Source organism: Grosmannia clavigera, assembly GCF_000143105.1.
Source record: "Grosmannia clavigera kw1407 unplaced genomic scaffold GCSC_144, whole genome shotgun sequence".
Classification (NCBI taxonomy): domain Eukaryota; kingdom Fungi; phylum Ascomycota; class Sordariomycetes; order Ophiostomatales; family Ophiostomataceae; genus Leptographium; species Leptographium clavigerum.
This window is the reverse complement of record NW_014040797.1, coordinates 574,013-601,391: the sequence shown is the minus strand read 5'-3', so window position 1 is coordinate 601,391 and position 27,379 is coordinate 574,013. Positions and strand designations below refer to the sequence as shown.

General features: G+C 58.8%; 9 protein-coding genes across 9 annotated transcripts; 3 read left to right on the top strand and 6 right to left on the bottom strand.

Annotated features, from left to right (window-relative positions):
* Positions 1 to 619: 619 nt before the first annotated feature.
* Positions 620 to 4,429, bottom strand: CMQ_3026 (zn 2cys6 transcription factor; the record flags this gene model as incomplete). Its single annotated transcript, XM_014317104.1, has 4 exons — positions 620 to 1,590; positions 2,014 to 2,724; positions 2,784 to 3,496; positions 3,855 to 4,429. 4 exons carry the CDS (start codon positions 4,427 to 4,429, stop codon positions 620 to 622), a joined length of 2,970 nt encoding a protein of 989 aa, XP_014172579.1.
* A 2,989-nt stretch (positions 4,430 to 7,418) lies between these two features.
* On the bottom strand, positions 7,419 to 9,983 carry CMQ_3228 (ring finger domain protein; the record flags this gene model as incomplete). Its single annotated transcript, XM_014317306.1, has 4 exons — positions 7,419 to 8,325; positions 8,599 to 8,985; positions 9,062 to 9,753; positions 9,825 to 9,983. 4 exons carry the CDS (start codon positions 9,981 to 9,983, stop codon positions 7,419 to 7,421), a joined length of 2,145 nt encoding a protein of 714 aa, XP_014172781.1.
* Positions 9,984 to 11,643: 1,660 nt separating this feature from the next.
* Positions 11,644 to 12,351, bottom strand: CMQ_3139 (mitochondrial membrane fission protein; the record flags this gene model as incomplete). The annotated part of the gene is made up of 4 exons (XM_014317217.1): positions 11,644 to 11,976; positions 12,050 to 12,143; positions 12,202 to 12,220; positions 12,333 to 12,351. 4 exons carry the CDS (start codon positions 12,349 to 12,351, stop codon positions 11,644 to 11,646), a joined length of 465 nt encoding a protein of 154 aa, XP_014172692.1.
* Positions 12,352 to 12,965: 614 nt separating this feature from the next.
* On the top strand, positions 12,966 to 13,716 carry CMQ_3012 (putative kinetochore protein spc24; the record flags this gene model as incomplete). Its single annotated transcript, XM_014317090.1, has 3 exons — positions 12,966 to 12,992; positions 13,058 to 13,190; positions 13,244 to 13,716. The coding sequence occupies 3 exons, from the start codon at positions 12,966 to 12,968 to the stop codon at positions 13,714 to 13,716; spliced, it is 633 nt and encodes a 210-aa protein (XP_014172565.1).
* Positions 13,717 to 14,111: 395 nt separating this feature from the next.
* CMQ_2963 (cut9 interacting protein) lies at positions 14,112 to 15,335 on the top strand (the record flags this gene model as incomplete). Its single annotated transcript, XM_014317041.1, has 1 exon — positions 14,112 to 15,335. The coding sequence occupies one exon, from the start codon at positions 14,112 to 14,114 to the stop codon at positions 15,333 to 15,335; it is 1,224 nt and encodes a 407-aa protein (XP_014172516.1).
* A 362-nt stretch (positions 15,336 to 15,697) lies between these two features.
* On the bottom strand, positions 15,698 to 18,527 carry CMQ_3250 (uncharacterized protein; the record flags this gene model as incomplete). Its single annotated transcript, XM_014317328.1, has 5 exons — positions 15,698 to 16,219; positions 16,673 to 17,113; positions 17,196 to 18,161; positions 18,225 to 18,298; positions 18,452 to 18,527. The coding sequence occupies 5 exons, from the start codon at positions 18,525 to 18,527 to the stop codon at positions 15,698 to 15,700; spliced, it is 2,079 nt and encodes a 692-aa protein (XP_014172803.1).
* Positions 18,528 to 19,255: 728 nt separating this feature from the next.
* Positions 19,256 to 20,965, bottom strand: CMQ_3128 (uncharacterized protein; the record flags this gene model as incomplete). The annotated part of the gene is made up of 2 exons (XM_014317206.1): positions 19,256 to 20,616; positions 20,941 to 20,965. 2 exons carry the CDS (start codon positions 20,963 to 20,965, stop codon positions 19,256 to 19,258), a joined length of 1,386 nt encoding a protein of 461 aa, XP_014172681.1.
* A 583-nt stretch (positions 20,966 to 21,548) lies between these two features.
* On the bottom strand, positions 21,549 to 23,122 carry CMQ_2665 (isocitrate dehydrogenase; the record flags this gene model as incomplete). The annotated part of the gene is made up of 4 exons (XM_014316743.1): positions 21,549 to 22,340; positions 22,425 to 22,634; positions 22,862 to 22,918; positions 23,036 to 23,122. 4 exons carry the CDS (start codon positions 23,120 to 23,122, stop codon positions 21,549 to 21,551), a joined length of 1,146 nt encoding a protein of 381 aa, XP_014172218.1.
* Positions 23,123 to 23,676: 554 nt separating this feature from the next.
* On the top strand, positions 23,677 to 27,137 carry CMQ_2794 (exocyst complex component; the record flags this gene model as incomplete). The annotated part of the gene is made up of 2 exons (XM_014316872.1): positions 23,677 to 26,340; positions 26,403 to 27,137. The coding sequence occupies 2 exons, from the start codon at positions 23,677 to 23,679 to the stop codon at positions 27,135 to 27,137; spliced, it is 3,399 nt and encodes a 1,132-aa protein (XP_014172347.1).
* Positions 27,138 to 27,379: the final 242 nt, after the last annotated feature.

Below are 27,379 nucleotides of genomic sequence, written 5' to 3'. Positions count from 1 at the left end.
CTCTCTGTCCTGCAGCCAAGGCCATTTATGCAATACGAAAGCATGCCGATGAGTACCGGCCGCTCGCCAGAAACGGACTGCCTATTACAGCCCGCCCCTACAACCAGCCTTTCTGACAGCTCTGAGATACGAGTACGAGCAGCGTACGATCCTTCGCGCCAAACACGGGGCATCGACTGGGACGTGCCCGTTGATGTACGAGTATACTCCATACCTTCTCTACGACTAGTATCAGGGGGCAGGCGGCCAACTCACATGGCGGCCGTCAGTCGTATGAGCAGGCCACACAGCCCGTACTCCATGCTCCGTCTCATAATTACAGTCTCGGCGGCCAAGATAAGCTATCTCGGGCTGATGCTTCATGCCCAGCGGACACGGATACTATGCATCTTACGATACGGGTACAAGTTCGAGTTGCTTGGCTTGTCTTGCATGTGACAATGCTTTGCTTACCGGCTTTCCCCTAAACAAGGGACAGTCCCCTTTGAGTCACAGGGCTGAGAGGTGAGTTTCACGAGCTGTCCGAGTGAACTCCTGTTTGACCTCTTCTTTATCGATCGCCATCATCTACGACCCCTGAGAGCTCCTCTCACGACCACTTTCAGCCTTCCTTCTTCCCTCACGGCCATACCTCCAGCTTCTCCCACGCCCCCTCCACCACGCCGCCCTTGTGCACCGCCTGACCCCCCGCTCCCACGTACGTATACAGCCATCGCCGTGGATCGTCTCCGCGCGACAGGTCCGTCTGGTCCACCTCCTCCGGCACGATCACGCACACCCGGAAGTTGGCCCGCGCCTCTGCGTTTTCCAGGTCGTCATCGTCCACCGGCTTGCCCAGTCCCCTGTCCTCGTCCAATCGTGCCGTGCCCGGAGCCGGATTCCGGAAGCTGCCTCGCATACCGGGACTCATGTTGCCAAAATGCCCTGTCACCTCTCGCGCCCAGCTCCAGTCGTCTTCTCCTCCCTCTCCTGCCACACGACGCATCCGCTGGCTGATGGCCGCTCGTGCCACAGCTCCGCCTGCATCCTCCGCGTCCGGCCCCAGCAGCCAGGCCCGTCCGCGCACCCGCCACTGCGTCCCGGCTGCCCCAGACCACCACACCGCCTCGACCGGCCCGCCACCGTGGCCGCTTCCTGCTGGCACTGATGTGGACGCTGGCGCTGATGCGGACAGCTCCCATGCTTTGGCCATGCGCGCGTCCGTCGTGAACACGGGCAGGTCGCTCTCGTAGACGCCCGCAGGGTTGCGTCGCGCCGGGTTGCGCGCATTGTCCGGCAGAGACGCCCACAGCCCACGACACACACAGTGGCGAACCCGCGGCGTCACTGTCGCCTCGCCGGGGTGTAGAGTGCTGACGGCACCCAACGGTGCTGGCATCTGCGCCAGGTGTTCCAGAAAGAGCGCGCGCCACGGTGCAGCTGTGGCGATCCCAGCTGACGCCGCCGCTGCCGACGGAACCGGCGTCCGAATAATCATCTGCTTGTATTCTCTTGCGTACATGTGCCTGTGCGCGTTTTTGTCTACTCCGTAGGTGGGCTGCCGGTGGGCTGCTTGCTGGTGGACTGCTGCCGGACTGCCGGGCCTTTTGGCTGTGACGTGGGCCTAGAGCGTGATGACGAATCCAAATCGGGAAACCCCCCACCTATCAGCCGTTGTCTAGGGCTTTCTTCGGTCGCTCTTCAAAGTACCGCTTTCTACCCCCCATAGCATCGCTGCATATATCGTTGTATCTTATTGGCGCGTTTTCTATTGACCGGTTCTTGGTCATGTGTATGTATGTGCTTGCTTCCTGCATGTGCTGTCTAGATCCTGGAGCCCTCATATATGACCATACGCCTGTACGCCAGTTCGTCCCAAGTAAGATCCTATAAAAACTCGCTCAGAACCTTGACTCTTGTTCTTGCTATATCGACTCCTTGATCCCCTTCGCCCATTATGCGCATTATCTCAACCATTTTTTCTGCAGCTGTTAGTACCACATCCTTCTCAAGATAGGGCAATGAGCTACGTACCGATGTCCGCTCTGGCGCGTGCGTATAACGGGTCCTTTGCAACACCTGCAGTCCCATTTTCGTTCTTGTAAACGGCCTCTTTCAAGACACCGCCTATGCACAAGGCCTCCAAAAAGGCACGGTGGTTGAACACCCACCAGACTCTGGCCTCGTCTCGAAAGAGCTTGAAGAGCACGAAAAATGACGTGATGGCGTCGTGTGCCGCCTCGAGAGTACCGCGCACGTTGACAGGCACGTCGGGAGACTCAGATGCATGCACCAACATCAGGTTGTGGAAGTAGTTGCTGCTCAGAAACAACGTCTGGCGCACAACCCGCTTGTTGGTTCGAGAAAGTTGGGTCAGCGATTCTGGATCCCAGCTGCGGAAAATGTCCGGAAAGCTGCGGTATATCGCTCGAAAGTCCGCGACCAGCTTAGACTTGTGGCGTGTCGTGGTGCAGATCGGAACGTCAAGCGACCGTGGGCTACTTATGACTTCTTGGACCAAGTTTGCCAGAGTCCAGGAGCCTCTAATATAGGCCGTATCAGTCACGCTGGTATCGTAATTCGGATCCACGCTCTCTTCCTCCTCTAGCTCTTCCACATTGACGTCCGTGTGTGTTGCTGTTGGTGGAAGCGACAGAAGAATAGTCAGGAAGGTGTCTTGCAACAGAACTGCCTGCCACAGCTTCCGGCGTTGCTGCTTCTCATATGGACTTGCATTTGGGGCCACTTCAAAAAGGGAGTCAAAACGGCATTCGTGGTAACCGGACAAGTATGAAAACACTGACCTATATTCGGATCCCGGTGCAGGCCCATGGCACAAGCCTGTCGCATAAGAATGCCGGCAAATGCCCAGCCATCAGAAGCATGGTTGTCGTTGATGAGAAAGTAGGTAACCAAGACCATAGCCTGAATAGAGCGGATAGAGGCAGAACTGAGGTAGCAGCTAATACGTAACGCCTGGTTGCTTGCTGACGCGTAAAACTCCGAAGTTTGCTTTCGTTCGCTATATGTAGTAGCGGTGACAAATTGAGTGCCTATGGCGAGCATAGCGAAGAGCACGCCAACGAAGGCAGGATCAACACGAGCTCTGTCGTCCGGTCCTAGCGCCCAGAACTGCTCTAGGTCGTGGTAGAAATATCGCCTGTCAATCATGGGATAGACGGGGTCCACACATTCAAGGTAGCGAACGAGAAGCATGTCGCACTGCCCTTTGTCAGGCAAGACGGAGATGACCTCGGGCAACCCGCCCTCGCAGGTCCAATAGTTGGCAAAGGGATGCTCAGACCCAATTCCAAAGACGTTTGATGCAGTGGATCCGGAGTAAGGAGCATTGGCAAGCAGTCCCGTGGAGAGGGCGACGGAGCCTTGAGATTCGTTTTTCGCATTGAGGATGCCGCGATCGGCAATGTTCGGGATCGACATCAGGGACGAAGATCCGGTGTTCTTCTTGGACAATAGCGGCCGCGTCACCCTGCGACCACCAGCTGCTGCGGCAGTTCTGTTAGTTTCCCTACAGAGAATTAGCATCGCGCACGGCGTAACGACTTTGAGGGACATGCCATACTCGAGCAAATTCGCCACATGAGCATACACGCATTCGGTCTGACGTTTGATGCCTTTCTATGTCAGCAATTCGGCTTGATAGGACAGACGGGACTCTGTTGTTTACAAATGGGAGACTATCTTCCGGGAAGAACTCACAAGAAAGGCAGTGAGGTCGACCACGGTCACACTGATAACGCTCGAGTCAGTGGTGGGCAAATATGCAGTGGAACGAACTGCATACCTTTGTTTTCCGTTCCACACATTCAGAACAAGACAATGTTGGCTTGTTGCGCTTTTGCTTCTTCTTAGACGGCTCCGTAGGCGAGCTGTCGTCGTTGGCATTGGTGTCTGGAAGTTCAGAACTGCCATTTCTATAGCCGTTTTCTGTACTGCTTCCGTTGTAGCTAAAAGAATTGCCACCACCGGGCGTCGCAGAAACATACCCATTACTGCTACTGACACTGCTGACGCTTTGGGTCGCAGAATTGTTGTCGTTGCTGTTGCTGCTGTTACTGGGGTGGCTTATGCGAGGCAGCTGCTCCCCTTGTCCGGGTTTGCTTCTGCCCCTAGCTGACATGTTCGCCGAATCGCCTTCGGCATAGTTGCCACCATTGGTGCCGTAGCTCGCAACGCCATAATCGTACTCGCCATCACCATCGGCATCGTCCCTCCTTTGCGTGTTCAGGTTCATACTATGTCCGGAGTAATTGTGGCCGATGAAGCCATGACCCCCGGCGCTGGCTTCGACTTCAACTCTCCCACTTCTGCTTCCAGCCGTGTGACTGATGGTAGTAGCTGTATTTAATCCATCCTGGCCGGATGCAGCATATATACTATCATGGGCCGGAAAGTCTTCATAGTACACCGGCGAGCGTTTTATATCCATAGTCTCTGTATGATTGGTGGTAACAACGACGACATGGACTAGGGCAGCAGCTGGAAATAATAAAGATAGGAACGTGATTGCTCACGATGGGTGACCTAGCCGGGAAATAACAGTGCTCGTAGCACACGGCAATAACAATATGTTGCTTTGAGTGTGGGGCGGACTGAACAACAGGGAGCCCAGTACGGAGGTACCAGTAACGGTAGACTAGGAATGGGGTTGTCGGTGGAGAGGACGGTGAGCTGGTGTGTGGGATGTAGTTGGATTAAGGTGACGACCAAGTTCGGAAGCTATGGGGGGCTTGGGGCTGAGCTTGTCTTTCCCGTGATATATCCCGGGAGTAAGGAATACAATATTTCAAAAGAGATCGCCTTGAAAAAAGAGACTTAAGCAATCCGCTGGTCGGTAGAGAATCGAGAGTAGAGGTGTGCAGGCGAGCATAATTTGCTGAGGTTCGACGAGCCTATGGGTGAAAAGCGGGGGATAGGGGGGCTGAATGGCAAGAATTGCTTCCAAAAGCCGACTTGACGATGTTGGTTCGGGAGAAGGTGTGCCCAGGGCAAGTAATGGTGGGGAGAAGGGTGGCAGAAGCAGCCAGTTCAGGGCAAGCAAAAGAGCCTAAGTAGGATAGTGACAGACGGAAACATAGCTTGCCGTCCCAACCCAAAGCCCAAAAGTGACAGCCTTACAGGGTAAGACTTGTAAGCCGTCACGCCCAAAACGACAGCCGTGCGAGAAGGTTGGGTGGACGGGAAGGCTGTGAACGGGACCAAGCTGTGCTCGAGTGGAAAGCCTGCCGGTTCACATGTAGGAAAAGGCGCTTGGGAACCGGGCTGGAAGAGCGGCGGCACTGTTGGCGGGCAATGTTTCTGCTTGCCGCGTGGTTTCGGAAACCCGGAGTAAGCAGTGGGAATAAGGCTGGGCAGAAAACTCGTATGGGCAGTGGGAGTAGCCGTGCACGGGGAGGGAGCTTTGCAGAGGAAATACTTCTGGGAAGGATCAGGAAGAGGTAAGGAAATAAGATAAGGGGAATTACTGATGGGAATAAAAATGCCAGATAGAGGGTCTGGGGGAGACGAGGGGGGGTGAAGTAGGGGCAGAGTAACAACGGGTCGAAATGTGAAAGAAGAAAGCCGAGAGGATGGAGACGATGGAGACGATGGAGACGATGGAGAATCTAGAGAGACGGACACAAAGATAGCTTACATTGGACAAGTGACCAGAGACGGGATGCAGGAAGAGAGGGGGGAGAGGGAGAATGAAATAGAGGACAAAAGAAGCTGTCCGAAGGGCGATAGACGGACGGAGAATTGGAGGAGCAAGCGCCAGAGGGGGCAACCAGAGCAGAGGCACCCTTCGACACATAGAAAACAGGAAAGCACCTTCCTCGCAGGCTTGACGCACACATACGCAATACGCAGAAGAAGGCGAGAGGCACGCGCAGACACGAGCGCGCGCAGGAAGGCACGGGAGGGCACGAATGGTCCCCCGGCAGGCGGCAGCAGAGACAGCAGAAGCCATCAGGGGGTGGGTGCCGGCCGAAAAAGTGGGCAGGAGCGAGCGAGTCCACTCCCTCTCGGGGCGGTGGAGACGGGACATGTTCGTATGTAGTCGAGAGCAACACGCTCGCAGTAAGCGTACATATCACATGCAGCTGGGCAACAAAGAAAACGAACGGCAGCTACGATACGATAGTTGTAAAAATAAAACCGGAGCAGAACGACTGTCTGTCCGGGCGCCCTGACGGGCCTGGGCCTGTGGCTGGCTGGCTGGCTGGTCTGCTGGGCTGCTACATACGACATAATACATAGTATGGCCACGGAGGCAGGAAGCAAACTCTGTGCGGGCATGAGGAAGGAGCAGCAGCGAGTCCATGGCCTGTCAGGGCGCCCCCACATGCCCGACTGACGGAGCCGCTCTGGGCGGAGCCCATCCCATCAGCCCTTCCCTCGCGCCTTCGCGCTTTTCCCCCTCCCCAATGCACGGCCTCCCATTGGCACACTGGACAATTTGCCGGGGCTGCTCCGGTGGCCGGACGGTTTCCTAGCCTGTAGTGGAGCCCTCGCATTTCCTCTGCTTGTCGGAGCTTGCCTGCAAAGCCAGATCGGGGATGTCTGCAGCACTATTCGTACGGAGCACGTCTAGAGCATTACTCCGTCCACACACCACTCTGTACTCAACGTAATCGTGCATGCTCTGCCGTATGCAGTCATTATCGTGCGCTGCGTTGCATCGGAAGGCCCATTGCCCGCAGCGGCACCTTCGATTACACATTGTGCTTTTCGTTTTCTTGTTCATTTATTTGTACCGCCTGAATCGGCTTCGCGGTCTAGAATGGAAACGGCAGTTGATGCTGTCTGCACAGCTACTCCGTAAGGGGCCATGCCGAGGCTTGCTGCGAGGCTACCTGAAGATTCCACAGCCGTCCGGAAGATTGATTTCCCTCTTCAAAAACACATTATTAAGCTCGTTTTTACGGAGTATCCTCGCTTGTTTGCGGGGCCTTCCACCCGCGAGCTAGTCGCCCCCTTTGAGACATGCAAAGTGTCGGCTCCTCATGCAAATTGCAGAAATCCCCTATTGCAAGGCTGAGAAGCAGGGGCTGCCGGCCTTCCTTCGTTTCACCACGACGGCATGTGTACGTATATAGGCATTCTCCCGCTTTACACGCACGGCATCAAACGTTTTTCCTTTCATTACGAGAAACATATTGTAGGGACTGTAAGCCTCTAATTGAGAGGGGAACAAAACTGGGCGGGACATGAGATTGTTAGGAGATAATGAAATAACGTCAACGACATTGGGAACCCTACCGTTGCATTGTACTGTAGGCTAAAGAAAGAAGCAGACAGAGACACAGGAAGATGAAACACAGGCAACTGGAAACCAAGATGGAAACAAAGCTGGGTCATGCAAAGAGCCTGGTCTTATTGGGATTCAAATAAATTCTTTTCCTGCCTTCTTTTCATCTGCTTCGCAAGCAGATCTTTTAAGATCGCCTCCTGGAACTGGACGACGACTGGTTGTTGCCGGAATCCCTGAATCTACTCAGGAAGCTGAAAATCCCCCCTGATGAGCTCGTGTGGCCGCCGTTTCCAGCTGCGCCTTCGCTTCCCGTGTTGTTGCCAGCAGCAGGACCCGTAACAGGGCCACTGCCGATGCTTGAGCTACTTCCGTTGTCGTGGCAGATACGACTGCTACTGCTGTTGCCGCCACTCGGGCCTGTGCCTGTGTTGCCCCTGTCGTAGACACCGTCACCCCCGAAATTCATATACCGACCCGGCAACCATGACGTCGGCCGGACCGGTGGAACAGCACCGGGGAGCTGGTCTGCAATCATGGAGTTGCGGTTCCGATCGCGGAGCGACGTCGTTGACCATATGCGCTCATGGTGCCGCTCACGCTGGCGTTCGCGAGGTTGGCCTAGGTCCGGGTTCCGGTCCCGAGACCTGCGCTGTGCTTCGCCGCCTAGCCACGCATTCTGGCCACCGCTACCGCTGTTGTGGGAAGTCGTGCTCCATCGGCTGTGCGACGAAGATGCCGAGTCTTCACGGGTCACACCAAACACACCATAAAATTCCTCCATGTCCTGTTCAAGGTTGAAGCGTCGACCAGGGAGATAGGGCGGCCCAGGAATCGGCGAGTGTGAATCGCGTCGTCTCCTATCCGACGACGACGTTCTCTCCGAGTCCCGTGGGCTGCGGTAGCGGTTGGAAGGCACACCCGCACTCCTTCGTATAGCTTCGAGCCGCTCTGTCTGCTGTGCATTGGACATCGCCATCGGCACGCGAGAGCCGCTCGAAAATAGCACCCCCGGGATGCCTCCCAACCCGGACTGGCTGTTGCCACCGCCACGGTCACCACCTAGACTAGAGCTTGCCGTGCCGAAAGAGGCACTGCCAGGAGTGCTAGCCGGAGTGTCGTTGTAGGCGCCAGGCATAGGCATTGCAAAGATGCTGCTGCCCGCACTGTTGTTACCGCTGTTGCCGCCGTTGCCGCTATTACCGTTGTTACCGTTGTTACCGTTGTTACCGTTGTTACCGTTGTTACCGTTGTTGTTATTGCTGCTGCCGTTTGCAGCCGCGCCCTCAGCTCCGGCACCACCGCTCTCCACTGGATTGCGGCAAACAGGGCAGGTATTGTGCTGCTTCAGCCACATGACAACGCACTCCTCGTGGAACCAGTGCTTGCAGGGAAGCGTGACAACGTCTTCCCCCAGCTCAACACTCGATATGCAGATTGTGCATTCAGCGTGACCCTCCGGGCCAAGCAGCTTGTCGTCCACCTTTTTGTGCTCCAGTCGCTCGATGGCCGTCTGTGTCGCGGGTGGCGCACCGTTCGAAGGCGGGTTGGTCTCCATCAGCATAGTGATAATGCGATCCAAGGCCTCATCCGAATGCACCGCATCGCCAAAGACGTGGCCCTCCCTGCTGCTCAGAAGTGTTGCGAGCAGACCGCGAAGTGCGTCCGGGAACGCCGGCGGTATGCCGGTCGCCCTCTCCTGTTCCTCTCCAAAAGTAGGAGGCCCCATGTTGCTAGTGATATTTGTGAAGTGTCTGTCCATAGAGACATGTCTGGTCAGCATATGTCTACATAGTCGCAGAACAAAGTGCTCGATAGCAATATACATACGTGTTAAAATCACTCGATGGTCTACCTCCCATTCGTACCGGGCCTGTGGCGATGGTGACGTTTGTTACGCCGTTGCGGAGGCGTGGACCTCTAAACGTCGGTTGTTGTACCCGCCTGACCGAACTGTCTGCAAAAGTTGGGCTTGAACCACCAAACGTTTCGCGGCTGCCGCGACCGTTGTTCTGACCGCCAAACAGAATCTCCGAGCCTGACCGCCCTGCCTGTACTGTCCTAAAGCTGTTCAAAAACTCGCCCAATGTGGCTATGATATGCGTTGGTTCGCTTGGATCGATACCCCCGACCGGCCTGCCCGACGGTGTCCTTCTTGTGCCACCGTTGCTTGACCGGCCGTTCGGGAAGGACGAGACGGTGCGGTACATGTATATTCCGTTGGGCCCATACGTCTCGTGTTCCTCCACCTCGCCTATGTCGGCCTCTTCTGGGTCGGAGTCATTTGCTGAGCCGTGACGGTCGGCACCATGACGGTGGCTGTGACGACGGGAGCGGTGGTCGGGGCTGCCAGGAAAAGGAGAGTCGCCATCGTCGTCATCGTGTAGATGGCCGGGGCCGCTGGGTTGTAGGAGGTCATGGAGCCGAAATTGATCGTTGCCAGAGCCGGCGAAGCCCATCAGCGCTTCAAAAGGGTTTATGCCTCCCGCGTGAAACTCTCGCGGGTCGCTATCCTCGGAGACCTGTTGGGGGGACGGAAATAGCTAGTCAGTAAAGACAGCGATCATCAAGAAACGGGATCGCTAGTACTGACAGTTTCTATGGCATCGCTGCCACATCTCGGACATGGTGGCGGTGGCGACGAGTCACGGCTAGAACGGTACCATTCATGCTCGCATCTGTGGCAGTAGATGATATCTTGACCATCGCGGCGATCGAGCTGTTGGCGCGACTGTGGATAATTTGCAGACATATTGGTGGCGCTGGGATTAAGCCCAACTCTCGGTTTTGCTTGTCTGTGGTAAGACCAGCGATGCCCATCCAGCAGCGATGCTGACGGCACGGCGGACTGCGTGAGATGACTGGGAATATGTCGGTAAGGCAGACGGCAGCCTGAAAGCGATGTTGGTATCTTACAGCGTTGGGTACGTCAGCAACCCGTTGAGACGGTTGGGCAAGCGGGCAGCTTTGATTTGTGATGGATATGGGTGTAGTGCGAAACTGAGGGGTCTCCGGTAGGCCACACTGTATTGGGATACAAGTTAGGCTGAGATGGGAGCACTGACCAAGCAGCCGATTAGACTAGCAAGGGGACGGACGACCCAAAACGACGATGAAGACGCGAATGTTGAAAAGGAGGCCTGAGGAGGAGGAGGGAAGTAAAACATGCAGAGGAGAGGAAAGCGATGCCGCGAAGCAGATGGAAAGATTAGAAAAGTAGCAGTGTGAGAAGCGGGAGGGTGCAGGCGAGACCAAGGAGGATGTATCTTTTGTATGCGCAACGGCCAGCCGCATTCGTTATTTCGGGCGGAGAAAAGGTGTGCTTCTGTAGAGGGCAAATTCGGTTAATGGCTCTGTTTGTGCTTGTCTGCGCTTCAGATTAGCTGCGTCACAAGCTGCCATCACTATTGTCACTGCTGTCAGAGTCCTTGCTCGACAAGCACGGCATGCCTACCGTTCACTTTATCGGGAACGTCGGACCGTGCGGGGAGGCTGAGAGTAATTAGGGTGCTGCAGCGAAGCAGCGAAACTAGAGGAGGCAGATTAAAAATAAGAAATGATGATATGTGAGGACAGGGGCGAGCAAATGTGCAGGCGGGATGAGATGTAAGTGGCTGTCTAGAAACGGCAGCAGGCAGCGGTGGGTGGCGACTGCCCTGTATCCGGAGTACAAGTATCTTGCCTTTTTTATTTGTTTCATTATCAACAGAAAGCAGCCAACTGAGCACGGCTACATGACATCTGACAAAGTGAGCATCAAATCACCATAGAATGAGTTCATCTGGCCCGGTACAAAATAGGCGGATCTTGCAGAACGTTCCAGCCCTGCTGGGAATGGCTTGTCCTCGTCTTGGCCTAGTCCTGGGCTCGCCTTTCTGGCGGCAGACAGGTGCAGAGCATGCGCTTTGCATTCGAAAACGCCTACAGAGTATTATCAGCTGGATGACATAGCAGGTGAACAGCAGCAAAGACGGGCATATTTCTACTCGTACGGAGTGAGATACAAGTATCTTACGTCTTACGGCTCCACACGGAATGCGCTGTCAGATCGCTGCAAATAGATAGATGGCAGCTCCGTTCTCGTGCACTTTACTCGTAGGTGCAAACACCCCTCCTCATGCCCCCTCCACACTCTCGCACTCGCCCCTCCGCCCCAGCCACAAGAATGCAAGCCCACTATTCGTACAGCAGAGGCAGCGTTGAAACCTTGATTCATGTGATATATACTGAGTGGCGTTTGGTTTGTGCAGCGTTGTGCCTGGCCTGGCTGTGCGGATGGTCATGGTCATAACAAAGGCGGCAAAACAGCCATGGCAAAAAGGCAGATGCAAAATCAAACTTGAACTCCTCTCCAGACTCCCCCGAAACCTCTCCCCCAAAACACCGGCGTCTATTAGAACAGCATACGGGAATCACCTCCGGCGGCCCATGTTGCGCAGCAGCACGCCGCCGACGACGCCAGCCACGACGGCGATGCCGCTGACAATGGCAACGCCCACCAGACCCTCCTTCTGCACCCTGTCGTCGATCAGCGTGTTGAGATTGGATGCCTGCTGGTTGGTAGGCTCCTTGTCGAGCAAGAGGTCGTTGTAGCGACGGGCCTCGGCGTAGTTGCCCAGCTTGTAGTTGCCGAGGGCGAGGTAGTAGAGGCACTCACGGCGTCGTTCCGGAGACGTGCGGAAGATTTCGGTCAGCAGCATGACGCCCTGCTGCTGGTCGCCGCGTACATTCGACTTGACGAGGCCCTAGAGAGTGTGGGTGTCAGGAAGAGTCTGCTACCACGGACCGGCGCACGGCTGCCAAGGGGGAGATGCCTACCCATGCAAAGTTGAACTTTGTCTGCACGCCCACCATGTCGCCCTCCTTCTCGTATTGCGCACGCAGCACTTGGAGCTCGGCCGCGTTCAGCGGCCTGTGTCTACCGTGTCAGCCAGGGGGAAGGAGAGGGAGTGTTGTAATCCGGCACGTACGTCTCGGCGTCTACTGCATCTGTGAGGGTCAATTAGCATTGTCAGTCACGGCCACCCGGTCCCATTCCGGCCCTCGGCAGGCGGGAGGCGGGAGGCGAGAGGGAGTAAATGTAGATGTAGATGTTGCATACAAGGGAGAGCGACGCCCATTTTCGCAATGGTTCGGCCGAAGTTGCTTTTGGGAGGGGGGATTGGGACGAGGTCGAGCGAGGAGCGAGGGCGCGGAGCAGTGTCAGAACGGGTATGGCAGATGAGAGGCCGACGAGGACGGAAGGACGATGACGTTTGTGGGTTGAGAAAAAGAGAAAATGGTTTACGAGTAGTCGTGGTTGTTCGCAAATGTGCTGCCGCCTCTCCACCTTCCCGCCACCTCCGCAGGCTGGCCCTCTTCCCACCAAAGTACCGGGCAATTACAGCACTGCGGCGCTACGGACGCTGCGAAGCTTGGGCGCGCTGGCAGGCAGCCAGATCTTAGCGGCTGGCTGATGCTGTAAGGCACCTGATGGCAGCTAAACCCGCTACAGCTCTAGCGGCCGGCGTCTCTGGGTGGTCATGCGCCTGACGAGCGAGGCCTACTGTCTTTGCTCGTACGATGGTCCGTGCTCGGCGTGCAACCCCCCCTCACTTGGCGCGATAAGATAGTCGCTGGAGCGACGCGTCTGCCTGGCGCAGATTCGACAACACACGCTTTACACGCTGTCTCAAGACATCCGAAAATTCGATACAACACGTTCCAGCTACTCGATCCAATCCTCACGCTCACGATGCTGTTCGAAGAGGACCCGTCGGTCGTAAGTGTCTTGGTGCTGGTTGCCGAGGCGGATTGCGGGATGCTGACACGTGCTCTTGTCCGCAGCTGATCCAACATACCGTTGACAACTTCAACATTGGGCCCGACAAGGCGGCCGTTGCCCGCATCAAGGAGTCTCTGGCGACGCTGCAGGAGGCGCGGCAGCTGCAGATCGAGCAGACAGAGACCTCTCTCAAGAGTGTGTGAAGCAGGCAAGACGACCAGAGGAACAGTGCTGACTCATCTTCCTAGAGCTGGCCCGCCAGCTCAACACGCTCGGCTCCCAACACGACGAGCTCGCAGCCAAGCACTCGGCGGCGGCGCACGCCTCGACCATCTCGGCGCTCGACACGGAGAAGTTCCGCGTGGCCAAGACGGCATCGGACCTGGAGATGGAGACAGAGCGGCTCTCGGCGCAGGCGGCAGACCTGTCGGCGCGGCTGCAGGAGCTGGAGCTGCAGGGCGATGACGGGCCGGCAAGCAGCGATGGCGGCAGTGGTGGAAACGGCAGCGGCAGCGGCGGCAGCATGGCGACCGAGGACGAGGTGCTGCTACGGCTCAAGGTGTACCGCAGCCTGGGCATCGAGCTGGAGCGCGACGGCCGGGAGGGCGAGTGGACACGGGCCGTGGTGCGCAACGACCGCAAGGGTGACGTGCACGTGGTAAACATGGACAAGAAGTTCTCGCGATTCTTCTACGCCAACTACTTCTGGCAGACGCTGTGATCTGGGCCGAGCCAAGAGGATGGCAGACCTTGAAGGGACACTCATGAACCGGGACGACTACTGGGGCTGGGGCACGCAGCCGGCGTTGGGGTGTTGGAGAACTTTTGCTGATTTTGTAAAGGGTCTGATGATGCTGTGAAAGGTCGCTTGATATTTCAGGATCTTACGAAACAGGTCTATCTACAATCGTTCTAGCCGTGATGACTTGCAACTGAAGGCTGGGCTGTTGGCGGCTTTCCTCCACGGCACGGAAGGCGCTAGACAGCCTCCACCCCGCCACTGCCCGATTGGGCTGATTATGTCTTGTCGTAAGCAGGCAGCAGTCAGCAGTCAGTCGACAACGCATCGAGCTTCCTTCGACCAGACGCAGCCGAAAGTCGAAGACACAGAAAAACATGTGCGGAGCAGGACACGAGTCTGCAGCGGCCGACTGGTCCTCAGCCGAGCCGTTCCCGTGGGCCAGCGGCCGTGTCTGCGATGCGCACTGCCACGCAACCGACACGATGGCGGCCGTGGCAGCGATTCCGATGATGCAGACGGCCGTGCTGACGGTCATGTCGACGCGATCGCAAGACCAAGACCTGGTGGCGGCGCTGGGCGCGGCTGATGACAAGGTCGTGGCAGCTTTTGGCTGGCACCCGTGGTTTGCGTACCAGCTGTACGACGACGGCAGTCAGGCGGACAAGGACAAGACAGACGGTCCCGAGCTGACCACGATGGACGACAAGCGGCGACACCTGGCGGCGGTGCTGACGCCAGGACCATCGACCGAGGCACAGGCGGCGGCGCTCGATGCCCTGGCGGCCAGCCTGCCGAGCGTGCGGCCGCTGTCAGCGTTTGTGGCCGAGACGCGAGCCCGGCTGCAGGCCGATCCGACGGCGCTGGTTGGCGAGATCGGCCTGGACCGCGCATTCCGGGTGCCAGAGGGCGAGCCACGGGACACGACGCCCGCTGCACAGGCCCATACGCCGGGTGGCCGCGAAGGCCGTCGTCTCTCGCCGTTCCGCGTCCAGCCAGCCCACCAGGTCGCCGTTCTCGCGGCACAGCTGCGGCTGGCGGCCGAGATGCGGCGATCGGTCAGCGTGCACGGCGTCCAGGCACACGGTCTGCTATTTGCCACGCTGGCGACCACCTGGCGTGGCCACGAACGCGATGTGCTCTTGCGCCGACAGCGACGACAAGTTGCCGAGAACGCCGAGCAGAGCAGCGACGAGGAAGACGGGCTGGACGCGCCCCAGAGACCGACAGAGAAAGGCCGGCCTCCTCCTACCTATCCTCCTGCTATCTGCCTCCACTCGTTCAGCGGTCCCGTCGAGATGCTGCGGCAGTATCTCGACCCCCGCATCCCTGCGGCCATCTACTTTTCCTTCTCGACGGCCGTCAACTGCGGCACCGATGACGGCTGTCGCCACACGCTCGATGTTGTCACAGCCTGTCCCGACGATCGTCTCCTCGTCGAGAGCGACCTCCACGTCGCTGGCCCTCCCATGGACGCCGCACTCGAGGACATCTATCGCCGCGTGTGCGCCATCAAAGGTTGGCCGTTGGCCGATGGCATCCAACGAATCGCCCAAAATTACGACGCCTTTCTGCGTGGCCGCACAAAACACAAGAGATGAGCAGGACAGCTCAGCGAATCAATCAAGCTCAATGACGGACGATCTCTGTTTGTATTCCTTGCCCTGCCCATCAATTCCTCCCATCTACCACACATTAAGAAGGCGTCCTGATGATGTACCTCCCGTTACCCAATAAATCCAATTAGAAACAGGACAACCATCCAAGTAAACAGATAGGAGAGTCATATGCAAAAAGGAACCGCTAAGCTGAATGAGGACTTCATGACGCCAGTAGAGAGAAGGAAAACAAGAATAGGAGAATATGCACACAGTACAAATGGGGGGCTCATTAGGACAGAAAACATTACGGGGCAAAGGCAAGAGAGTCGAAACAGGACATGTGCGCCTTCCTGGGCGCCTGTTCAGTAGTTGTTGCCGCCTGGATTGTACTGGAACCCGTCGGCCACCATTGACGCCTCTGCTTCGGCGAGGTCGACGTACGAATACGCAGACTCGGCAAAGCCGGCTGGCGCCGTCATTGAACCGGGCGCTGCATATGGCTCTTCCGCGAAGCCGGTCTCGGAATAAGCAGGTGGCAGCGACTCCGTGTCGTCAAAATCAGAGTAGTCAATGCCGCCGAGGTCGCGTCGATCGTAGCCGTAGGACGTGCGGCTGGTCGATGTTGACGTTGTTGTCGCGATGCCAGGACGCGGTAATGGCGAGACCGTCGACGGTGGTGGCGGCGGTGGTGGCGATGGCCGCGAGAGCGATGCTAAAGTCTGTTGCTGCTCCCGCTGCCGTTTCAGCTTCGCCGTCTGCGCCACCGATAATCGGCCCTCTTCGGCTGCGATGATCTGGTCCACCACGTCGGCAGCCGCTCGGAACGACGCAATCTCTTGTTCCATCGTCGGACTTGGCGTGCGGTCGTGGTCGGCACCGAGCGTCTGGGAGTCACCCTGTTGTTTCTTCATATACTGCTCGGGCTGTTGTTTTTGTTGTTGTGGCTGGTTTTGCTGCTGTTGTGGCTGCTGTGGCTGCTGTGGCTGTGGTAGTGGTGGTTGTGGCTGTGGATGTCGTAGTTGCTGATGTAGTAGTGGCTGCTGCAGCTGCAGCTGCAGCTGCTGTTCCTGCTCTTGTAGCTGCTGTTCGCGCACCTGTCGTTCCCGCCGCTGCTGCTGAATCTGCTGCTGAAGCTGCTGCTGTTGCAAGATCTGTTGATGTTGTTGCTGGAGCTGAAGCTGAAGCTGCTGTTGCTGTTGCCGCTGCACCTGCTGATCGTCTCGCTGCTGCTGCAGTTGCTGTTGCCGTTCTGCCTCCTGCAGCAGCCGCTGCTGCTCGTCCGGCTGTTCCTCTCGCTGCTCTGAGAATGATCCTCGCGGAGACGACGGTGGCGGAACCACGACTGCCTCGATGTGGCCGCGCGCTGTTCCTGGCTGCTGGTTTTGCCCTCTTGAAGACCTGCCCAACAGCTTCTCCCTATCGCGGCCCCTTCCGGAGAGGATGCGCTTGAGGAAATACAGGATCTTGGCACCGACACTCATCCGGTCCCTACGATCCTCACGACGCACCTGCTGCCGGGTTTGCCGGCTGGCTCGCCCGCGTTCCATTCGCTCTCGGTGCTTCCTCGTAATACTATGCCACCGTTCCGTTAGTTGTCGTCGGATGTTTGCGCGCCGCCATCGGTTCCTGTTGCGAAAGACACCGCCGCTGTCTGAGCCGCCTTCCTCCACATCGCGGTCGTGACCGTGCCACTCGTGCATCCTGTCTCGGAAATGGTGCACTGAGCACATGACGAGGCAAGAAATGGCCGCAATCGTCATTATGTAAGCAAACATGCCCTGCAGCGTAGAGAAAGCACAACCTGTTAGCCTCGCGTTCGTGAAAGACAAAGGACACTTGAGGGGGAAGGCCATCACATACCCGGTAGTTGTGCGTATGGTTCTTCTGGTGCCCTGGCCAGGTCCCGAGCCTGCTTGCCTGGTTCTCCTCATCTGACCCAGCATTCTCAGCTGGCGGATCGAACTCCTCTTCGCTGCCGCTGTTGTCGTCGTGGTCATGGTCATGGACGGGATCGGGATCGGGATCGTTGTGGGCCTCCTCCTCGCTCGGCGTGGTCGGCGCTGCGCAGCGGAGGAGAAACGGAGGAGGGGGAGGCGGCGGCGGTGGAGGGCCGGCACGGCTGTTGTTGCTGCTACAGACGAGCGGCTCGTGGGGTGGATACAGCTGTTCCCAGCTGTGGCTACCGGTGCTGTCCTGGACCCGGATCGCGGCGTCGTCCCAGCTGCTCTTGCCGATGAGGCTGGTGATCCGGTGGAAGAGGGCGCCGAGAAAGGAGCGGTCCGAGCAGGCCAGCTTGACGGACGAGGCGCCAAAGCGCTGCCGCATGTACTGCTCGCGGGCGCGGATGTCGTGCTGGATCAGGAGGGCGTGCTGGTGCATGGCCGCGAGGCTCTGCTGCCAGGCCGCCAGCTCGGCCGCGTCCAGCTCGGCAGCCGCATTCGGGCCATCGTTGTTGCCGACGAGAGCCGGCACCTCATTAAAGCGGAACGCACTGGCTGCCCCCTCAATGTCGATGATGCGTACGGGGGCCGTCTGGCGGAACCGGATGATCAGGTCGCTGTCGTCGGGGCCGTCGCGCGTCAGAGCCACGCCGTCGAAAGCCAATACCCGCAGCTGAAGGCGCTGCTCGCGCGTCTTGTCGTCGGATGCGAGACAGTCGCTGGACCAGTGGCCCGTAATCACGCCCGGGGTACCGCTGCCAGCCTCGGTCGTCTCGCGGTCCAGCTGCAGCTCGATGCTGCCATCTGTGGACAGCAGTTGTCCGTTGACGGTGGCGTTGACGAAGCCACAAGCCTCCGACGACTCGAGCACATCAAAGCGGAAGTTCTGACGAAACGGTTAGCACGTCGATCTCTCGGGTGAGGGAGGGCAGCTGAGAGAAGACGTTACCAGATACGGGTTCCCATCGTTCAGCTGAGCAATGGGAAGCTTGACGGTGATAAAGGCAGAAGACGGCACATTCTCTGATACGACAAGACGTCAGCCAAGATGTCAATCCGAGACAGCAGATACAAAGCAAGACGGCACAGAGACCACCACACAGACACGGACCAGCAGCGACATGCCCGAAACGTATCACAATCATCCAATGACAAGACCATCGCGGGGATCCTCACCTTGATGAGATACGGCACCGGCGTCTCGCACCAACACCGATGCCAGGAGGAGAACGGCCTCCAGGAGGCCCCTCATGGTGGCGACTACAGCACAAGAGAACTATGGGGTGAAGAGGGGGGGGTGATAGGGGGCAGACTGCAGGCAATGGTAGGGTCAGTTGACCAGTATGCTGGCAAACAAAATTTTTATTATAATAAAAAAGGCAAAACGGCCTCGGGCGGGAGAGCAGTAAATTGGCCACCGGAGGAAGGTGCCGTTGGAAAGGGCCGTTTGTCCGTTGATGGAATTGAACGTGGACGAGAAGTGGAAGGCGCAGAGGAAAGAATATGGCTGCCTGGGAGAAAATAACGGCGCCAGCGGAGCAGCTCTCCACCGCCCGAGCGACCGATAAGACAGTCAGCACGCGTTGCAGTCGGGTCAATTCTGGCCACTTTGGGGAGAGAGGGAGCCCGTTCACGCCATGCGTTTAATTGCACCAGGCCGACCAATCAGAGTCCATGACGGCCCATTTCGCTGACGACTCTTGTCACCACAATGAAACGAACGTCTGGTGATGCAACGCCTGGTCAAAACAGCTGTCCATGAGTCTAATTGTGATACCCATACAAGTGATAGAATCCCTTCAAATCCCGCAACAGCACGATCCCTGTTTGTTCTTTACCATCCAACGCCAGAAAAATCAGCTCCAAGGCTTGTACCAACATATGAAAAGAGAGAAACAAGAAAAGGGAAAAAAGAAAAAGAGACAAAAAGATAAAAAACATGGCAAGACTATGAGCTACATGCACCGCATAGCCGTTCCTTCAAACCGGCCGCTGCCGTCCTGCGTCGCTCTCGCTGACCACGCTGCCGACCTCAGTCCAGCTGGTCGGCGTCATTAGGCTCTCGCCGTCCTCGCTGTCGCTGACCATGTCGTAGTACCGGCCCGAGCCTGCCTGGGATGCCGCGTCGCCGACAACCGTAGTCGAGGCCGTGGCCGTCGTGGCCGTCGTGGCCGGACCCCGCGTGCCATTCTCTGACGTGTGCAGCGGGGCGTCCACGACCGACAGCGAGTCCGTCGGCGTCAGCTCACCCGCGCTGATCACGTCCGGCTCTGACGGCGCTGCGACCGGCGACACCGGCAGCGGCGAGTAGAAGCCGTTTGCAAAGCTCGATGTGTGGGCCCATGCCTGGATCGAGTTGTAGGCGTCGCCGTCGTCGGTCTGCGGGTCCTGTCCGGCCGTCGAGAACTCGTTCTCAGCCAGGGCAAGTTCCAGCAGCTCGGCCGACGGAGCATCCGCGGCGTCCGGCTTGTTGGTCGGTCTTGGGGTCTCGGGGCGCTCGGACGCATTGTAGATGTCGGACAGCAGCTCGTCGGCCTCGGGCGCGATGTAGGCGCCCTGGGAGAGCAGAGATGCGCGGAGCGAGTGCTGCTGGGGCGTGGCGTCGTGCTGCTCGTCCAGCTCGATGCCGTACTCGTCGCTAAACGGGTTCGTGTACACAGACGCGTTGAGGCCGCGGACGCCTTCGGCTCGGCGTCGCCGGACCATGCTGCCGTTGAGCGGGTCGTCGGTTCCGTTGTTGTCGTAGCCATAGTCAGCACCCGTGTTGACCACAAATGTGCCTCTCTCGGCCTGGCCGTCCGGTCGGAGCAGCTGGTCGAACGACGTCAGCGGCAGCGCCGACGGGTCAATCCCGGCCGCTTCCGCTGCCGTCCGCGTCGCCTTCTCGACGGCCGCGATGGCCTCGCGCTTCTCCTGCTCCTCCAGCTGTCGCTGTCGCTCTAGGTGCTGTCGATTCCAGTACAGGATCTCCTCGCGTTGGCGGCGCCTGCTGGCCTCGTCGGCCACCACGTCGTTCGGGTCGCCGCCGGCTCCGTGTGATGACATCATGAAACCTTCCGCATCCTCCGGCCGGTTGAACATGGGTTCGCGTTCCGGCCGGGCGTGGTCGTTGGGGGCAATGTTGTCGCTGAGCGACTGGAGTGCAATGGCGATACGGCGACGGAGCTCGTCGGCCCGGCGGCGCACTTCCGGCGACTCATAAATGGCGATGGCCGTGGCCACAGCCACGGACAAGGCGATAACGCCAGCTGTAACGGCAACAGGGTGAATAGGAGGCATCTCAAGAGGAGGGGGGAATCGGTTGAGGGGTTCGAATGAGCGGACGTCTTCCTGTGCTCCGGCTGTGCAAGAGAGAGAGAGCGGAGAACGTGAATATGCAGTATGATAGAGAGGAGTAAACGTGAAAGGAGAGGATGGAATGGGATGGCGAAGCAGGTTGGCGGTAAGTCCAGGCACTCAGAGGCCTCTTGCCCAACCTACGCAATCCTTTGCCACAGAGCCGCAGGCAGAAAGATTACGGAGAATGGCTTGATGGGCGGGGCTGATGCACCTATCCACCCTTCACCAGGTTTCAGGGTGGGCCAGCGTTGCGGGCGCTTGGCTGGTGGGGCGGGCTAGAGGGGATATGCACATAGGCGGGCAGACGTCACTGTGGAAGCGCTTACCTTGGGCAGCTAGCGGTAGAGGCATAATGCGCCGCAAGCCGAGCTGTCGAGGAGGAGGGAGGACGGCAGAAAACAAGAAGGGAGAAGTTGGGGCAAAAGAGCGAGAGGAGAAGAAGAGTAAAGTAAAAAGCGAATTGAGACCTTGGATGGCAGAGGAGACAAGGCAGCAGAGTGAGCGAGGCTGTCAATCCAAAAATTGGCGGGAGAGTTTGGGGGAAGAAAACAGAAAGAATAGAGAAAGAGAAAAGAGAGAGGGCACACAGTCAAGTCTTAAGGGAAAGAGCCTGGAGAAGAAAGACTTACAAGAGATGTCAGGGCGTGGGGCCCGCAGGCAAATCGCTGCCGAAGGGCGGTTATTAATGGAGTGGCCAGCAGAAGGCGCTAGTCCAGTCATACTGCAGCATTTACTGCGGTGCTACTGCCATCTATAGTCATCTCCCGCTTCCAAATGATTACTTTTCATGTTTTTCATGTTTTTTTTCTGCATAATAGATAGGAAGCAAATCTAGTGCGTGCAACAAAGACACCAAAATCCGGAGAATCTTATCGTCGTAAAGCGGTGCTCTTCTGTCTCTGTCCGTCCCTCTCGCCCGGTAGGATCCGGTCCTCTACAGCTTCTCAATAATGGCGGCAGTGTACTCGTGGGTCTTGGCCTTGCCACCCAAGTCGCCAGTCAGTGCCTTGCCCTCGGCCAGCGTGGCAAAGGCGGCCTTCTCGATCCGGTCGGCGTAGTCGCCCAGGCTCATGTGTCGCAGCAGCATCATGGAGCTGAGCAGCAGGGCGGTCGGGTTGGCCAGGGCCTTGCCGGCAATGTCGGGGGCGGAGCCGTGGACAGCCTCGAAGATGGAGCACTCGTCGCCAATGTTGCCCGAGGGCGTCAGGCCGAGGCCGCCGATCAGGCCGGCGCTCATGTCGGACAGGATGTCGCCGTACAGGTTGGGCATGACCAGGACCTTGTCGTTGTAGGGCGTCGGGTCGGTGACCATCTTGAGGCAGGTGTTGTCCAGCAGCTCGTCGTCAAACTCGATGCCGGGAAAGTCCTTGGCGACCTCCTTGGCCACAGCTAGGAATAGGCCATCGCTCTGCTTCATGATGGTGGCCTTGTGCACGACGCGCACCTTTGTGCGGCCAATCTCCTGCGCCTGCTGGAAGGCAAAGCGCAGCACGCGCTCGCTGGCGTCGCGCGTGATCAGCTTGATGCTCTGCACCACGCCATCCACCACGATGTGCTCGATGCCCGAGTACTCGCCCTCGGTGTTCTCGCGAATCAGCACCGTGTCGACGCCGTCATAGGGTGTCTTGAAACCGGCGACGGACCGACACGGACGCAAGTTCGCAAACAGGTTGAACGTTCTCCGCAGCGTCAGGTTGAGCGAGACGTGGCCCTTGCCGATGGGTGTCTGGAGGGAGGAGGGGGGTTCGTCAGCAAGACATGTTCCATAGCGGCTTGGCGGCGAGCCGCGGCTTCGTAGTTTTGAACGTACAGCCAGGGGCCCCTTGAGGGCAACCTTGTTCCGCTTGATGCTCTCAATGGCAGCGGGTGGAATGGTGGTCTTGCCGTCGACAAGAATGGGCGTGACATCGACCGGCTCCCAGGAGATGGGAGCCTTGGCAGCGGCGAAGATGTCCTTCACGGCCTGGGAGATCTCGGGGCCGATACCGTCGCCCTCGATCAGACTGACGGGGTAGTTGCCCTGCAGAAAAGTTGGTCAGCTTCAATCTGCACGCGCCTCTGTTGGTTACCGCCAGTGCTGCCGCGAGGGTCTGGTCCGCGCGCGACTTTTCCCCTTTAAGCCGGCCTAGATTTGGAAATAGGCCGGCACATCCGCAGCGGGATCGCGGCAGTGTTCGGAGCAGCGCAGCAGCCCCAACAACAGAACGGGATAAGCTGTAGCGAGTATGAGGTGCAGTGATCGCTTACGCTGGCATCTTTCTTTCCGGTGAAGGCAGCAACGCGGCTGGAGTAGAATCTCTGGTTCTAGGTAGGGAGGGGTCAAGTCAGCACGTGAAAAGCTCACCAAGAGCAGCTGCTCAGGCCCCTTCAGTTTGGGGCCGAGATGGCCTCGGACGATCGCATGCACAGGGCGGCACGTACCTGCAGAGTGATGGTGGCAGTCGCGCGGGGAGCTGCACGGAAGCATTGGCGCCTGGCAGGGCCAGCAATAGCTCGGACGGCCAGCATTTTGGGTATGAAATTCAACAGGGCCAAAAAAAGAAAGAAAGGGCTGCAGAGGCGTCAGACCGATTGCGAGGCTGGACAGGGACGGGCAGACGGGACGAGGAGCTTGTAGTCGGACCAATTGGTGGGTGGACGAGCGCGTAAGGAGGAGAGGGAACAGAGGAGAAAATGGTGTAAAAGTCGGAGGATGTTGATCGAATGGCTGCATGTAAGGAATTGAGCGATAAATTTACATGTGTCGGCTACTGAGGGCCAGAGAAGGTAGAGGAGTGGGGACGACGTCGTAACTCCGTCGCACGAGAGGCTGCGACAGCTCGGAGGGCAGCAGGATCCGAAAGAGGCACTGTCGACCGTGTGGCTGTGGTGGCTGGAGATTACGTAATCATATTTCTATAGTATGGAGCACTCCGTACGATTTGGCGTCCAGCCTAGCAGCTTCAGTGAACAGTGAACAAGTCGGCCAACAAGAGACTCGACGGCACGGCCAGACGAACGACAGGTATTCGATTATTTCTAGATGCGGTGCGGTGCAAGCCGCCGTCGCTGCCGCCGCCGCCATGAGTGAACTGCAGCGGTCGGTGCTGGAGTTTTACCAGATCACGACGCCGTATCCGGAAGAGTGGCCAGAGACGAAGAACAATGCGAGCGACGCGTCGGATGACGAGGATGCCAAGCAGCGGCAAGCGAAGCTGAACCGGCGCAAGTCGCGGTACCAGGTGCTGGAGCGGACAGCGACGAACCGAAGCAGCACGGTGCCAGGATCGGAGAAGGGGAACCTGGTGCAGCGCGACGAGCCGGATCCTCTGGGGAGCGGCGAGAGCGTGGTGGAGATGCTGAAGCGCAGCCGTGCGGCAGGCAGCATCAGCATGACGATCCAGGATGACGCACAGCTGCGCAGCCGGTTTCTGCTGTCATCGACGAGCTTCTCGCCGGCGCTATTCCTGTCACAGGTGCACACCGACGACAGCACGGAGACGCTGGTGGCCGGACTGGACGCGGTGTCACGGTCGATCGACCAGAAGTCAGCATCGCTCAAGGTGCTGGTGGAGTCCAACTTTGAGCGATTTGTGCGGGCCAAGGCAACGATCGACAACGTGTACAAGGAGATGAAGTACCGGGGGGTAGATCCAGCGACGGCCGAGGCGGCCACGACGCCGCGAACACGAGCACACTCGCGGCACGCGAGCCGCAACAGCTTCCGGAGCAGCATGAGTGCGGCGGGACTGGCAGGGGGAGGACTAGCAGGCGGACTGGCAAGTGCTCTGGCGGGCGGCGCAGGCGTCGGGACAGCTGTGACGGGACCAGAGGCAGACAGCAGCCGCAAGCGAAACGCGCTCACCAAAGAGAGCGAGTACGGGGTGCTGGGGATCAAGCAGCCGCTGGTGGAGGTGTCATCCAAGGCGGAAGAAGTATGGGGGCCGGCACTGGGCGGACGGGCAAAGGAGGCAACGCTGCGCAAGGTGTCGGGCGAGCTGGAGCGGTTCCACGACTACGTGGAGGCGGGCGCAGCCATCACGGACTGCATCAAGCGCAACGACCACGAGAGTCTAGTGGAAGAGTACCAGCGGGCACGACGGTTTGCGGAAGAGGCACGGGCACTGGCGGTGCAGCTAGGGGGCCAGACGGCACGGCCGCCGACGGACGAACAGCTGCAGCAGATCGTGGTGGCAGCGAGGATGTGGCACGACGTCGAGGAGCAGATCCAGGCGTACAAGCGTGACGTGTGGCGCAAGCTGACGTCGGCGCACGGGCCGATGGTGGCGTCGATGGTGGCGACGCGAAGCGGAGGAGGAAATATGGGCAGCTTTGGCTACTCGACAGCAGGAGTTCGAGGCAGCGGCCAAGGCGGCTCACGCGACCAGCACATGGAGCTGATCGGGCTGCTGCTGGAGCTGGGCGTGGACGACAACCCGATCTGGGTCTGGCTGCTGAGCCGGTACGACTACCTCAAGGGCAAGATCCAGGCGACATGCGAGCACGCCAAGGTGGAGATTGAGGTGATGCGGCGACGTCTAGCCGAGGCTGAGAAGCCGTCGCCAGCAGCGATCGCCTCCCATCTGCGGGCGCTTGGCCGTGGCACCATCGAGGCCAAGATTGCGTCGCTGGACGCGCCCGACGTGATCGAGATGTGGGACAAGGTGCTGGCCTTTGCAGCCGGTCTGCTGTCGGCGCAGGGAATCCTGGGTGAGGTGGTCGAGTTCTGGCAGACCGTTGCCGGCTTCGTCGACGGCCGCACCCAGACGTCGCTGCCGACGGGCTTTCGCGGCGAGTCGCTGCACCACCATCGCCTGGCGCCGGGCAGTGCTGCCGACCTACACAAGGGCGCCCTCGAGCTGGTCGATCTCGTGCGCGAGCAGGTTTACGGCTTCTTTGCCGGGCCACCGCCCGAGGACGTGTCGCTGCTCTTCTCGCCCGTGCCGCCGTCACCACGCACGCCCGTGCCGTCGTCGTCCGTGCCGGCCTCGCCTGTCACCCCGCTGCAGCGTCTCCGCTTCGGAGCCCCGTATCAGCCGCAGCAGCAGAACATGCCGCCGCCACCGTCACACAACGGCGAGGCCTGGGAGAAGTTTGCCTTTTGGCCGCCGTGGTCCAACTCTGTCAGCGGCGTCCACTACCTGTCCGAGATGCTGGCTCTCGTCGGCGCTGGCGCTACTGAAATGGCTACTGTCGGCACTGGTATCGAGAGCGACGGCATCGCCACCGACACCGCCGACGTCGACCGCCTGCGCACGCTCGTCGGCGCCGTGCGTGAGCGCTGCGCCACCGCCTTGTGCGCGGCCTGGAACCGCGACGCCGAGAACGTCAAGTACCTCGAGGACTGGCACCGTGCTGCTGATCGCCGCGACGTCACAAAGATGCCCGCTGCCTTTGCCGCATTTGAGGGCGCTGTGCTCTCGGGCATGCAGAAGATCCTGTACGTGTCCGAGGCCATGGCTAAGCCCGGCGCTGGCGACATCGTCCTGCCCCCATCTGCCAAGTTGCTCCAGATGGTCCGCGCACAGTACGTCACCACCCTCTATAAGGCTCTCAGCGGCATGGTTGAGAATGCCGAGCGGCCGCTCAAGAAGGCCGACGACGACTGGACCACTACCGATGGCGACGGCCCCGGCACCAGCTATGTCGCCGTCACTGCTGCTACCACCATTGCCGCTACCGGGCCGCTCGCCGACAGTCGTGTTGCTGCCATCCTCGACAGTGGCGCTTTCAATGCCGGAGACCGGGTGAGTGGTGTTTGCTGTCCGTGCTGTCCGTGCTGACTAATGCTGACTAATCACATCAACAGAATGTCCGCATGCTCCTCACCCTCAGCAACCTGCAGAGCCTGCGGTCCGAAGTGGTGCCGCGCCTCAACACCCAGTTTGAGAATGCCTTCTCGGTCAAGCTGACGGACGAGACCAAGACGATCCGCGATGTCCTCGGCCAGATCGATACGCGCCTTTTCCTCTCGTACACGCGGCCGTCCGTTGACGCGCTGCGGCGCATCGTCCGGGCCGGCGTGCTCGACAGCAAGAGCGGCGGTGGCAGTGGTGGCACCAAGCCCAGCGAGGCGCGCCCGTACGTGTACGAGGTGCTGCTGCTGCTGGTGCTGGTGCACTCGCAGGTGTCGACGACGGCGGATTCGCTGACTCAGCAAGTATTATCGCACCTGCTGGAACAGACGTCACGTGAGCTGCTCGAGGCGCTGAAGCAGCAGACGGCGGCCGGCGTGCGCTACGATCTGGCGGGCCTGATGCAGGCCACGCTGGACGTCGAGTTCATCGCGCAGGCCCTGAGCCAGTACACGACCGAGCGGGCCAGCGAGCTGCAGGGCCTGATCTACCAGGAGCTGGATGGCCGCACCGACAACGACGCGCGCGCCCGCCTGCAGAGCGAGCTGCCCGAGATGCGCAGCGTCCTGAAGCGGCTGCGCGAGGCCAGCAAGAACGAGTTTGCCTGCTTCCGCAAGCCGAAGCGGGCGGGCGCTTCCGGCTCGGGCGGAACGAGTGGACGAGGCAGCCCGAACACGTCGGTTACTTAGTCAGCGAGAAGGTGTGCGTTTGTTCCGCTGTCATTGATGTCATGTGACTAGAGCGTTTTTATGTCTACCGAGAAGATGGAAATACAAGACTTGAAGATGTCCGGCGAGAGGTCCTCTCCGATCATCCCGCTCCTTTTCCCGTTTCCCGTTTCCGTTCATTATATCTTGCATACAAGCACTCGTTCGTCCAAAGCACGCGTCAGCTGGTATTCCGTTCCGTCCATAATCATTACTGAAGAAGT